We start from the raw sequence: 14,203 nt of genomic DNA, 5'->3' as shown, positions 1-14,203 counted from the left end.
GGTACAATGTTTTCTCTTATTTCTATACAGCTTGCACAACGGTTATATACTGGTTATGCTCCAGCTCAGAGAGCAATACACTGTATCCAAAGGCAGTTCCTACTCTTTCATTTACTGAAATGGCTAGAGCCTCAAATCAGTTGTTTAAATGTAGATGTTTAGTGCCATTTAAAGTATTTTGGATATCCTGCTGGCCTCCAGCTGTCACTGAAGAAAGGAATAGTTCTCCCATAGGTCCTCTGCCATTTCTGCCAGCTGCAGGCAGATGCTCAGGTACCCCACACAGCGCTGGACCCTGGGGTGGGTAACTGAATCAAGCCCTAGTCCTCTAGTGCCTCTAATGGGTGTTCTAATGTTTAACTCTTATGTAGTTACCTACATTTAGACTAAATTTAGGTGACTTAGCTTGAGCTGAATCCCACCCCATCTACTGAGACCTGAGCCCATCTAAAGGAGCTCAATTAAATTAGCCAAATTCAAGTTGCACACCACAATACCTCAGAGCAGCCTTCCAGTATCTGAAGGGGGCCTACAGGGATGCTGGGGAGGGACTCTTCATTAGAGACTGTAGTGACAGGACAAGGCGTAACGGGTTAAAACTTCAACAGGGGAAGTTTAGATTGGGTATAAGGAGGAAATTCTTTTCTGTTAGGGTAGTGAGGCACTGGAATGGGTTGCCCAGGGAGGCTGTGAATGCTCCATCCCTGGCGGTGTTCAAGGCCAGGTTGGACGAAGCCTTGGGTGAGATGGTTTAGTGTGAGGTGTCCCTGCCCATGGCAGGGGGGTTGGAACTAGATGATCTTAAGGTCCTTTCCAACCCTAACTATTCTATGATTCTTTGATTCTAATACACAAAAAAATGGGTTTGTTTTTAAGATATTATAAAAATTGTTCTAGAGGAAGAGTAGCAATGTAAGTCCCAAGGGAAGGTTCCCTTACATCTTGGCTGGTTGTTACTGTGTCTCCTACAGTATGACAATTTACTGTCTTGTAACTGTTGTTTTTCTAAAAATGTACATCTCCAATTCTATCTCCCATTGTTATAAAAGTAGACATGTAATGTATTAGGCTTTAGCAAGTAACTAAAAAAAGACATCACTGGTTTGCAGTGCTTGCGTTTAGAATTTCTTTCTATAATAAAAGGCTTTTGTGCTATCAAATTTCACTGTACATGAGCAAACAAAAAACTCTCACATGTTCAAAGACAAGGAAATGCCTTGTGAATTTAAGAGAAAAAGGAAAGCAATCAGAATGTGTGACAGTAGTCACGTCATTATTTTTTGCTGGAGCTACTTAACAGATCTTTGCAACTGCTTTCAAACTGCAAAGTTGATGATATTCTCCACTTGTCCTCAAGGCTTTGATTTCAGAAGCTTTTCCTGCTCAACTTGTATATTTATTGCAATGAGTCATGAAAGTGACATCTAGAATAACCAATATTGCTTTGGCTTCATTGTCTTCAAAAGCGGCCAGAATCTTGCTTTTTGTATTTGTTATCCTGATGCTTATGTTTAGGAGGTCAATTATTCGAAAGCTAAATGCCTGGAATGCTCTCAGACAGTTGTCTAAGTAACTAGTAGTATTTCATGTGGTTTCCAAACATGAAATGGAAAGGAGAACTAAATATAGAAAAATACATCCTTCTCTGTGATACTTAAAGGGTCTCTTTTTTCCAAAACTAGCTCATGACAAACCTGTTATTCTTTGAGTGTTATTCTCTTCTGGAATCAGGGACTGAGATAGTATGTAATCTCAGCAAGGGTCACAGCATTAGATGTTCATTTACCTTGATGTCTAGTCTGAATCATTAAGTATACTGAGATACGAACAGCAAGGACACACTCTAGCCATGGTTTTCAAAGTAGTTCCCAATATTTTACTACAATATAAATTAAAGGAAAATACTAATATAGTATGTAATGTATATCTCATTCCTGTAGTTCAAAGTTCTCAAGTCCGTTCCTTGCAGAGCACCTTCTGAAGAAAACTGTCATGCCCTACCAAAGATTGGAAAATGCAGTTTTAACATGTTCTTACATAAAGTAATTTGTAGTTGAGGGATTTTTTGAGCAGAAGTCAGACTTCATTGCAGCTAAAACTTAGCTTAGAACTATAAAAGCCAATACTGACTTGTGTATATATTGGCATTTGTATATGTACAAACATATGTATAGTTTTAATAACAAAACATTGAAAGTGCTATTTGTTGTTTCCTACTTCAGTCATGGCAAGCCCCAATCCAGACACCTTTACTTATTCTTTCCACAGAAAGGCAGAGTGAAGATTCCCAGTAGTGTTTTGTTCACTATTAACAGTGAAGTATATAAAGTGAAAATTCTGCTTTTATTTCCAACCCTTGCCAGTGAAACAGGAGTAAACTGTTCAGCTTATGTTTACAGCAGTATGAAAAAACACAAATGGTATTAACCCAGGTTCTTCTGGTCCCACCTGCCAAGAAACATTCCACTAACACTACATAACACTTTCTGTTAACTGAAGATAGCCTTGTACTCCAATAGTAAACAACTAAAGCAAAAATACACAGTGCACCTCAGAGAGTCTGATAAAGGGTAGTGCTTCTAAAAAAAGCCATGTTTTCCAATAACCTGTCTGTCATGTACCAAAACACTGGCTGGGCTCCCTGAATACAGTTCTCTGACACAAGATTCTTTAATTACTGAAGGCTTGACTATCAAGGTAGTTAAGCTGAATGCACGGCAAACAGAAAATTAGAAATACATGTGTGGTGTGACTGTGGGTATGAACTCAAGCGTATTAGACCTTCCTTCCTTCATATTCTATTATGTTCAGGCAAGTATGTGAATAGAGAGTGGAAAATACGAGAATATAAGTGGTACAGAAGAATAAACCACAGTAATGTCAAACAGGTGTGAAAAACAAGTTTTACATGAACATAGCAGCTTCAAAACTTAGTTGGGTGCTACTTTGTCACCAATTTGGTTTGCACCCTTTTGTGTTCCACACTATAATGCACTTCCTGACCAAGCTGGAGCATGAAGTTGAGGTCTAGAAAGTTAAAAAGACTTGCGCATCTTACCATTAGATGTTCTCATCTGCCGCCTCCGCCCAACCCTGTCCAGGCCAATTGGGGTACTTTGTGAAAAGGTGAGCGGCCGGAACCTTGCTGAAACAGCTTTGTACGGGGGTACCTGGTGCGCTGGAACAGGTGGCCGTGCTACAGGCTACAGAGAACACAGGAAAAGCCAGTATTAGTAAAGCTACCAGGAACTTCAACTGAGGAAAACTCAGGTATGAAGTAAGGTTTCTTCAGATAGTCCAGCTAATTACAGGGGCAGCCAAGTCCCCTACTTTGAAATGACATTGCTTAAACACTGCATACCATACCTACCAGCATCACAGAAAATATTTTATTACGTTACAGGTCTCTGCTGTATTAAAACTCCTTAGGCTTCTGTTATGATCAGACATGCTCTATAATTTTTATTACAAGATGAATATACTCTGTGACCAAACGCTCTGGGATCTAACTGCTTTGAGAACAGCCTGTGCAATGCCTGCTGGCGTCATAAACACGTATCTCAAGGGAAACCCAAGAAAGAACAACCAGAAACACTATGGCTGGAAGTTGTGTTCATTTCCTGGGGCATCTGCTGACTTAAAATAAATGTATTGCTTTTAAGTAAAAATAAATAATTTTACAAGACAAAAGTAATTGCCTAAATGATCCTCTGCTCCCAAGTTCTCAAGAGCCTCATTAAAAAGAGGTAATATTAAGTTTACTTGTAACATTATCTAGAAGACATTTTCTTTAGATTCATTTGCTTAATTATGATCAGAGGATCTATCCCTGCTTTATTTGCAAATTGAGTTTAATTTTATGTCAACCCTGAACAACTTCACATTAGCCAGGCTGAATGACCTCGCGTAAACATTCAACATTAAACAGGCAGACCTCAGCACATGAATGGCAGAGAACTTCATCTTTAGGTCTTATCTTTCAGTTGCTACTGTTCATAGGCCTTCTATTAAGTAATCAGAAACATCAGGGATGGTTCTTTACTGAACTATGTCTCTACACTATGTTATAAAACCAGTGATTTCATATTGTTTGAAAATGTTTTTCTCTTACCTAAGCTGTCAGACCAAAACAAAACACAACAAAGAAGGAATTAGCATTACACTTTTCAAATATTCCCATGAGTTTTCAAAGATTTGGGGGAGGGGGGAGGGAAATCACTCTCTCACCTAAGCCAAAAGAGATGGCAGGTTAGTATACAGGAACTGATCAAGTGCTAACTCAACCATGTGCTATTTTCTTACAGGCTTCCATTCGTTCCATCAGATCAATTTAGTAGTACATAAACAGACATTTTATTCATATTGCCAGTTTTCTTAAGATTCTTTATTTCATTAATTATCATTTATCACCAATTTTCTTAAGCAATGTCCTTACTAGTTTAAGTATCCTTGCTATGTCACTACCAAGATTTTGAACACAACAGCTAAGGCCACAGGTTTTGAGCAGGCCTTATTTTGGACAATCTGAAATGATCAATAAACAGTGTATTATTATCATATCAGTTTATACTCTTCCATTCCTCGTGCCCTGCATCCTGTAAAGAGACTAAATACACAGCTATATTATATACAAATGAGCTCTTATATACCACTATGAGACAGAATGACCATTCCAAGAAAGAAATAAGGTTAATTTGCAGTACAGAAAAGATTATCCCAAAGTCAGTATCGGTTTTATTCCATGCTGGTTTGTTGTTTAACAACAAGACAAAGTAATTAGTGACCAGGAAAGCAGTAAGTACATGATGGCAGCTTGACAAAAGGGAAGGAAGAGAGGAAGCATCCGTTCTATTTTCTAGGCTGAAGATAGAGACAAGGAAGTGAAAGGGTCTTCTGCAGTTTGCAGAGAGCACATCTCTTATCTTACTTGTGTCAGCAGACCTTCTATCTCTTCTGTCGGACCGCTTCCATAGAAATTGACCCCACCTATTACGGAGATGGGTCTTCTTTTTCTCCCTCTGTGGTAGCCTACTGTATTGCTTTGGATCGCAGACCCGACGGGAGCCAGTCCTGGCTGATTTTCTCCATCTGTGCAGTCTGTCATCTGAGACTCCACTGCAACTGCATCTTCTGGTATAGAGAAACTTCTGATCGACATTTGGCCATAGTCTGAGAGAGGCCTGGGCCGAGATCTTTTTCCAGAGCCCCATCTCCTGGGTGTGACCTTTTGTGTGTCTGCCTTTTCTTCATCCTGGGATGGGGACTTCTTCCAGTGTTCATCAGAAACAACCTTTTTAAATGTGAACAAGTCAAATAAGCTAATCATTGACAGTTAATCATTTGTGATTTTCTCATATGGCAGATCAACTTAACATTTCTAAGAAGAAACAGTTACCTTAAACACAACAAATGCAGCTGACAATTTGGAAAGAGAGTAACTTTCCAAAGGGAAGACATTGTGATGCTTCTGCTGAGTAAGGTTAACACTTAACCAGCAGCACCTCTCGGGCAAACATGACTAGTAGGAGTAAAAACTCACCTGTTACCTCAGCAGCACATACAGGCCCTAACATAAACACTGAATTCACAAACATGTCTTGGAAAGACAGCTCTGGTGTTAAAGGACTTGTTCCTGCGCACAACTACGATGTTACACGTATCACCAATAAAAATAATTCAACCAGCATGCTTTGTTTCTGGACTTTTTACCAGCACCTGTAGTGACAGGACATGGGGCAACAATTTTAAACTGAAAGAGGGTAGATTTACATCAGATATTAGAAAAAAATTCCTCACTATGAAGGTGATGAGGCACTAGATTTCCCCAGAAAAGCTGTGGCTACCCCATCTCTAGCAGTGTTCAAGGCCAGGTTGGACAGGGTTTAGAGCAATCTGATCTAGTGAAAGGTGTCCCTGCCCATGGCAGGGGGGGTGGAACTGGATGAGCTTTAAGGTCCCTTCCAATCCAAACCATTCTGTGATATTCCTCTGCTTAACCTCTATTCAGTGATGAAAACACAGTACGGCTGCAGTACGACTGATTGCTGATCCCAAGTAGCTGTAAGCCGATACCAAACGGGCAGTCATGCTTCCTCCTACCACTCACTCCCACACTCACTTGGGTCAGACATAGAGATTGTGCAGCCATCTGCCAATTGACTGAGCGAGCTCATCCACTTGGAAAGGAACAGCTCATTTTCTGTATGCTGTGGCAGGTTACACTCATACAGACTGGGACCAGAGATACATTAACACAAATACAGGAAAAAAAACTATGTTTTTAGAGAGGAAGCTTGGAAAATGATCCTGTCGTTCCTATTTAACAGCACATCTGGCTCACATAGGTTAGTGCCCACAGGTGTCATAATTGCACTGGTCCAACAGGTTTGGAAATAAAATAGCCTCAGCTGAAATACTTGTTACAGGGAACATTTTTAAGGTTTTCAATGCATTTGGCTGTAAACCTTTGTAGCAAAACCTCTGCAGTTTTTGAGAACAACATACTGCACATAAAAGTTTTTATACACATTTTCCTTAAATTTCCAGTTCTCAGTGTTTCCTTGGCTTTCCCTCACTCCTCTATAAAAAACAGAAAAGAAATTGAGAAAGGATGATGGGTGTTTCTGGGTTGGGTGTCAGCTTGCACGAATGCCTGATGGAATGAATGACAAACTCCAAAGCATTGCTGAGCAAGTGAACCCTGCCCCAAGTTCCCATACAAATTATGAACTAATTCTGAGCTTGGTTTTCTGTTGGGGTTTTGTTCAGTTGGTTGGTTAAAAAAAAAGCCAGCCTACTTCTTTATTAGGCTATCTTCAGACTACCCAAGTACATTTTTGATGATGTTCAAAGCTAATAAGTATTCCAAAAAAGAGAGGCATAGTTTTGTTTCTGGCTATACTTAGTTCATTTGTTTCAAACCAGATGAAGACATTTCAGTTTTTTCATATTGAAAGAAAACATGCATCCCAGAATCTGCCTTTAACAGTGATGCCTATGAAACAGGACTTAAGTTCTGTCACCTTCTTCTCCACCTACCATTCTCAACTAGGCCAGTACGACTCTGATGACCCCTTTTAGAAGCTCACCCGATACAGTGGGCAGATTTCCCTTTTTGTTTGAAAGACAGCTGAAGATAAATTTCACTGTCTGAAAGCACTTTAGCTAGTAGGTAGTTATTAAACAGTCAGCATTTTAACAGATGATTACTGCAATTAAGGTATGAAAAATGAGCAATGTCATATATTGCTCTACATTCACTTATTTCACTTACAGCATGAAATCTGTTCTAAATAGAGCACTTGCATAAATTCCAGTTTCTATGGTGTCACACCTGTCACTCAGACATGATTCAACTTCTCTGCAGATTTTAGCTCAGGACCAGTTTTAGTAGTATAAGCAATTCAGTAGAGAAAGAGACTCCCTGGCTGGTACTGATGAAGCTTCAGCAAAGCTGTCCCTCAAACACAGCCTCTCTGAGGTCAGAGCAGCAAAACCACAGGTTAAATAAGGTGCTTACCTCAGAATCGGACATAGGTAAAGGGTCTCCACATATGCAGTGACTGAGAAAGGAGCTCATGAGAGTCATTTTACACTTTTGTTGTGCAATGTCTTGTCCATAAGAGCTACAAATGTGAGCACGCTCTCTACATAACCAGTCAGGCAAAGTTCATCTCATGATCCTGTACTTTTAGACTGAGGAAAGGACATGTCACATGTCATCTCCTAATCTGCTTTTTACACCCTTATCTTCAGCAATAACATTTGCAAAGAGAGGACTGCTTGCCTTCTGCAGAACTCCACCTACTGTAGTGATCTATATGACAGCTGGATTAATCTCTGCTGTGCAATAAACAATACTGAAGGACATATACTTTTAGGCTTAGGTCCACAAACTGCATTGAAGAATACTAATAAACCAGAAAATATAATCCTCTCTTAGGAAAAATCAGAGGAAACCAGGTTGATAACCTCACGTTCCACTAACTGACCTACTCTGGCGGACCTGGTCAAGTGACTACTTACTCGTATGAGTAAAATATCAAGCACACAACTCACAGGCTCCAGTATTGCAGTCACTTGAGCATAAGTGTGATTCTTGACATCAGTGAAAAAAATCTGAGGAAACAATTTTGTACCACCCATCACTGGCTTTATACTGGTGCACCACTGACTTCAAATGACCTTCTCTTGATTAATCCTTTATAAATGAAATTTATGAAATAAATTTCACCTACTGAAACCAGTAACATCTACAGACAAGAGTAGAGATATACATGGCGCTTCATATAGGATGAAACTAAAAATGTCATGCACTGACTTACACATTGTAAGTGTTGGTCAGAAATCTCAAGGAATATAAAGATTTCTGAGAAGTAAAGGTCTAAGCTATATCCACACTGGATTTTCTGGAATTCACACACAGGATCACCAATGCTAGCAATCAAGATTAGTCATTGTGTCTTTTAGGCTGCATCCTCAGGTTTCCTCTGAAACTACAAACACAAACATCTCTACTTATTTATACTGATGGAAATGAATCCATTTTATCTGGACAGCTAAATTCCTACAACAGAGTATTAGTTAAAATGCTGTATTTCGATTTTCAACAGCTGCATATCTACAAATCCAACCATTTAAAATAAATATTTACTTCAATCCAGGCTACACTTTTATTTGCTATTGTTCCCATATAATATGTCACTCTTAGGGCAGGATTCAGCTCCAGATTCCCACACCTAAATTTTGATGTCTGCAATGGAGGTGTCTGTATGCTAGCCAGGCGTTAAAGCTGCTATCATTGTCTGCAAAAATCTGGAGTGAAATTTTGTTGCCTGAACATAGGCACTCAGAGCCATTTCAAATGTACAAAGAGATCTAAAATATCTCCATGTGCCATGCATCATGCAAGTATGACACCAGACCTACAAAGGCCAGTGCCATCCAGAAGCAGCCCCTTGGAGACAAGGGGGAGCCAGCCAGGGCACCTCCAGCAGCTCATATTCAGGTAATTGAGTTGAGCCACAGATTTTTGCAGGCAGATGTAGGTGACATTACAACCATGTTCCCCAGCACTGTGGGAGCCCTGCTTGGTCCCCATGTCCTGCTCCAGCAAGGTGCAGCTTCCCCACAAGGTTCTTTACCGCTATGCACAGCTGTCTTGGATACCTGCTCCTCATTGCACTTGACCACTACTTTTGGGTAACTCAGCTCAGCTCTAGGTGCCACTTTCAGGTGTGTTGTTTAAGGTGTGCTCCCCAGGGCCCCCAGACTGCACCAGCCAGACTATGGCAGGAGCTTTCCTAGGCTGCTCCCAGGTACGTAACTACGCCATGGAGTCTGAGCCCAGCCAGACCAAATCCCTTCTTTGCCCAGGTACAGGCTGATTTCGCAACCCTGGCACAGCAGCTTCAAGGACTTTATCATGACCTCACTCAACAGGACCTGGCACTGGTACAACCCTGTTGCATTTAATAGCACATGACTGCTGCTGGCATTCCCTGTTACTTATTACCAAGGCAAGCAACATAAGCATCAGGTGTTTAACCACTGAAATCTTAGCTTAGCCTTTGGAGGCTTAGCTTAGCCTTTGAGATACACCATATACTTGACCATGCACTTCACTGCAGCAAAAATACCCAAACTATAAGTATGACCCAACACAGCTTATTGGTTGTCAACTTGCTGTTGTCATGCTTGTGAGGACTGACGTACTGTTGCCACCACAACAGCAAAGGAAAAATAATCCCTGTGTGATTTTTTAATGTGTTTATGACAATGGATGCCCTAATGAAAATGAAATCAACACTCCATAAACGGGCTGATGCCTGTGTATATTGCTGAGGCTCCCTGCCCACTAATCTGCATTTCAACCCCTACCATTACCTGTTTGGATTTTTTTTTAATTTTATTTTTGTATTCTAAATGTACTGAGACAATTAATGCTTCATAACATACACAACTAGACAAGCACGGCAGTGTAAGGGGACACTTAAATCTCCTGCAAGTTCTTTCCCTGCCTGGCAAGCTGCTGGGAAGTCACAGGGAGGTGACTCTTGGACAAGGACCCCCAGCCTTGCTGGTCTCCTGGAGAAAGGGCATTCTGCTTCCTTCTGCCTTTTTATACCCCTTCCCCCCCATCAGCTCCACAATAAGTTACAATGCTTCTTCTTTTGGTACCTCTGAGTTTGAGCTGCCTGGCTGAAATTCTGTCTTGCTCACTACACCTGCCTTTCTCTAATCCAGAGACAGGCAATAATAAAAATCTAATAATGTCTTTACGAGAGATTAATATTAATTTCCAGGTGCAATTTATAAAAAGTGTGAGAAATTAAACAGATGATAATTCTGGCTGAGAATAAATTACAAAGAAAACCTGCACAGGCTGAGAAGTTTCAGAACACAGTTACTGCAATTCTCAGTGAAACGATGTGATGGATAATCAGTCATGTTCTTTTGCAAATGACAAGGCTTAAAATCTTCACAGTATTTGTGCTATAAGTATCTCTGTATTTTGATCACGAGTACAGATTTATGTGTACATTTTGGAGTCTATATAAATAAGTACAAACTTCTTATGCTATTAATGTCAGCTATATGCCAATATTATAATTGGTGACTACTAAAGAGCTAAATAGTAGGACACAGTAACTGTCAAATCCTAGGAACTCAGTAAGTAATATTAGGATTGACTTTTTAGTTCATACAGGCAACCAAAAATGTTAAGGACCAAGTGATCATGACCTAGTGGTTATAAATTATTTTATCACCTTCACTTAACAGAGTAAAAGTCCAGACAACATGTCTCCACCCAGGTACACGATAGAAGGCAACCTTTGCACTTTTTCTTGTTGCTAAATAGCCATGGGGAAGCATTAGTTGAAGCTCATTTATCATCACTACTAACTGAGGTCAAAAGCTTGGTTTATGTTTCAGGTACATGATCAATATTTTTGGTTGCAAACTGTTATGACAGACACAGAGATTAGGGGACTCCAAAGACAATACAGCCTCCCAGAGAAAATAGATTCATTGCTTGCTTTCTGGATTTTTCTAAAAAGGTCCTATAGTGTTATGAGAGCCTGGTGATTCCCTCTTGATCCAACAGGCTGACAATTTCCAGCAATACTTTCACAGCAATAGTTACCCTGTAAGTGATTGCTTTTACTGTAGAAGAAAGCAATCATTCAGTCAGAATAATAACCAGAATTATTAAAGCAGTCCAATTCACTTACCTATTGCTTTTTAAATAAAAAAAAACTAACTTCTTTCTCTTTTTACATCCCTCTGCCCCCTCTGCTACTAGCATCTCTTCTTTTTAATTAGCCTTTGAGAAGACCTGAAATAAATGCAATGATTATCTGTCCCTAGAATACACAGTGCTATTCAACCAGTGGTCTGCAAGACAGAAAATGATCAGTGAAGAACTGAAAAAAAAAACCTGTTTAAGAACATACACATTTACACCAGTACAAACAAGCAAAGCAGAAGAAATCAAAGTAATACAACATATGTTTTAGCTGCTTGCACGTTATAAATGTTATAGCAGGATAATCTCACTTTTCTTCCCCTCACCCAAAACTGGGCAGACCTACCTACGATTTAAACATTTGCAGAACACTGCTTCAAAGGGGGACTCCCAAAGGAATACCACTGTACTGTACTAATATGAGCTCCTAGAAATGGTGTGGGAAACGCTACACGTTGTCATAAAGTAAAATTACATTACTGTGCCTTGTAATAGGGTAAAATCAATCCCCATTAACAACACAAACTACCGTGGTAACACACACTCATTTTGAAAGTTTTAGAAATTGGAAACAGATTTATATAATTCTACTCTTGGGATTTGTTGACACCAAAGCAATTGTGGTATTCTAACAGATTATACCTATAAAACCACATTAAAAGATCAGGCTATATAGATAACAAACCTAAACAAAATTTAGCTATACTTTTTCTAAGGCATTTTTAATGCAGGTTCGCTTCATTCAACCTGATCCTTGAAAGTCTGCTTATCGTAATCAACAAGCATAATGCTTTTTACCATGATTAGCCAGTTCACCTTCTTAATATCCACAGTGCACAGATAAGGAGCAGACACAAAGCAGTTAAGTCATGTTAAGTCACAGAGGAAGCATAAGGCTGAACTGGAAATGACAAGCGGATCTCATGACTATCAAATCTGTTCTTCAGCCTCAAGGATTTCCTTCATCCTCTCCTCTAACTCATTTCCAAAACCAAATCAGTTAACATATTTCTGACTGACCTATGGGAGTTTGCAGGGAAATGTATTTGCTTTGCAAATTATCAGTCATATAAAAATGCAAGCCTGCTAAAACCAGGAGATTGTTTCCACTAGTTTTCCAGTGACTGATACTTGGGGATGGCTGGGTGGTGATCTAGTGCTATCGCTGTTCACTTCACTATTGAACTAGAACAGCAAGTGTACAGTAAAGGAGTATGCATGCCCTCACCTCTTTTTAGGAAATGTATAAGCATTAATAATCCCTAAATAAACCTGTGAGGAATTTCTGAATTGACTCAGAACACCCCAGATTAAGTAACAGGTCTAAAAAAAAATCCAGTTTCCTTTTATTTGGCAAAACAAGCAACTTTTTCCAGGCTATCTTCGTAATATCCGCTGGCAAACCTCAAAAGCCAGATGATAACCACAGGTTGAAAGTGGAACTTTATGCTAACAAAGCAAAACATAAAAAGCCATAGGCCTTTGCATCTCTTCAATGACTCTGCAGGCAGAGGTCCTCTGGTTTCCCCCTCTCTCCGCCCTTCCAGAGCAAAACCTTATTGTCTCTGGCCAAGCCCAGCCACTGTCATGCCCTAGCAGCAGTCACAAACTGCAGCTTGCGTGGAGTGGAACTGCCTCAGGCAGCTGTACTTCTGCAAACTATTACTTCCTAGAACATGGAGTAAGGGTGAGGCTGCTGTGGTTGCTCTTGGAGTAGGAAGAGTCAAGACTGCTGTGCTTGGTCTTCTCCAGCACCCAGCTGGTCTCCCAGCCTCCCATAGCATCCTACTCAGCATCCTGGTACCACAAGCAGCACAGCTGCCTCCGGATGCCAGAAAGGGGAAACACAGGTGGCTCAGAGGAAACTGCAGCTGTCTCTGCTCAATTTGGACATTGCAACCTCCTATCATTAAGATGGATTTTCAGTGCTAACAGCTCAACACCGTGCTCAATGTAAAAACCAAATTACATGGCCAGAAGTACTGTTCCACTCTCTCATGTACTATTATCCCGATCACAGGGTAAGCAACACCTGGGTATTACTGAGGTGTCAGAGGAGAGCTACAGCAGAGCCAAGTAGCAGTCACTCTGGAAAGGCAGAGGAGCACAAATGCAGTAAGGAAAGGGAGTAACTTGCCCCAGGCTAACTGCAGTGGGAGCCCATCTGAGCTCCCCCTTCCAGCATCCACAGACCCTTTTGTATGGATGACAGTAACTTCTCTTTTACACTATGGTTTTCAAGAATGGCCAATTTTATTCAGCACTACAGAGTTACTCGGTCCACTACTTAATCTGATGTAGAATTCGGATTACTGCCACTACTGCCTTGTTTTTTCTTCTTCCTAATAGAAGATACAGCAACAAATGCTTACAGGACATACTGAACAGCAGAAAGCTCTGCTGCAGTGAGTTGGAAGTTTTTTGCTGAGACAGGAAGATATTTGTGTCCTTTGGGGGACCCCTTCTGCATCATTCCAGTGATCAGTTCTGCAGCTTGGGTTTGCAGCACTACGCAGTGGTTTCTGGTTTAGCTGTGGACAAGTGCTGCTGGAAGTTTGTTTTTGAGCAACTGTGGAGACCTTCTGTAAATGTATGCTGACTTGTGCAGAGCAGCTCAGAGAGTTCAGTGTAAATCCAGTGTCACTCTGGTTAAATGAAACAGAGATGCTGTTGAGAGCCTGTTGCAGCGCTCTGCTGCTCTGTTCCAGTAGAACCAGAGTGCTGAGCCCTTGCTCCAAATTATAAGCCACATAGGAGTAAACCCAGTTTAAGAAGCTCTCCTCTTATTTACTTTACCTAATTATCCTTCCCTGTTTAGCACATTTTCAGTTATACAGATAAAGCCACGCTCCAAATTGCATGTGGATGAGCCAGAGGAGAATAAATCCAAGGAGAAGCATTGGAGAGCTGAAACCAGCTTTCTCCCAGCAGGTGTGCTCATGCCCAGCCCCACAG

At 40.6% G+C, this 14,203-nt stretch overlaps 1 protein-coding gene across 7 annotated transcripts in view; it reads right to left on the bottom strand.

The window, feature by feature from the left end:
- SPATA13 (spermatogenesis associated 13) overlaps positions 1–14,203 on the bottom strand; it is a 148,983-nt gene that overhangs the window by 22,882 nt on the left and 111,898 nt on the right. For 5 of the 7 annotated variants that reach the window (XM_057399608.1, XM_057399612.1, XM_057399611.1 and 2 more), the window contains exons 3-4: positions 4,928–5,290; positions 3,059–3,203 (exon numbers count right to left, since the gene is read on the bottom strand). In XM_057399608.1, the coding sequence (XP_057255591.1) occupies positions 3,059–3,203; positions 4,928–5,290 (508 nt within the window). Of the gene's footprint in view, positions 1–3,058; positions 3,204–4,927; positions 5,291–7,519; positions 7,905–14,203 lie in introns of those variants that run through there. The other 2 variants (XM_057399615.1, XM_057399614.1) reach the window with 2 other exon arrangements.

The sequence above is a fragment of the Pezoporus wallicus genome, unplaced genomic scaffold (genome assembly GCF_028554395.1).
Source record: "Pezoporus wallicus isolate ANWC-B61680 ecotype Strahan unplaced genomic scaffold, APGP_CSIRO_Pwel_v1 scaffold_6446, whole genome shotgun sequence".
Classification (NCBI taxonomy): Eukaryota; Metazoa; Chordata; class Aves; order Psittaciformes; family Psittacidae; genus Pezoporus; species Pezoporus wallicus.
Note: the sequence above shows the minus strand (reverse complement) of the source record. Positions and strands in the feature narration are given on the sequence as shown.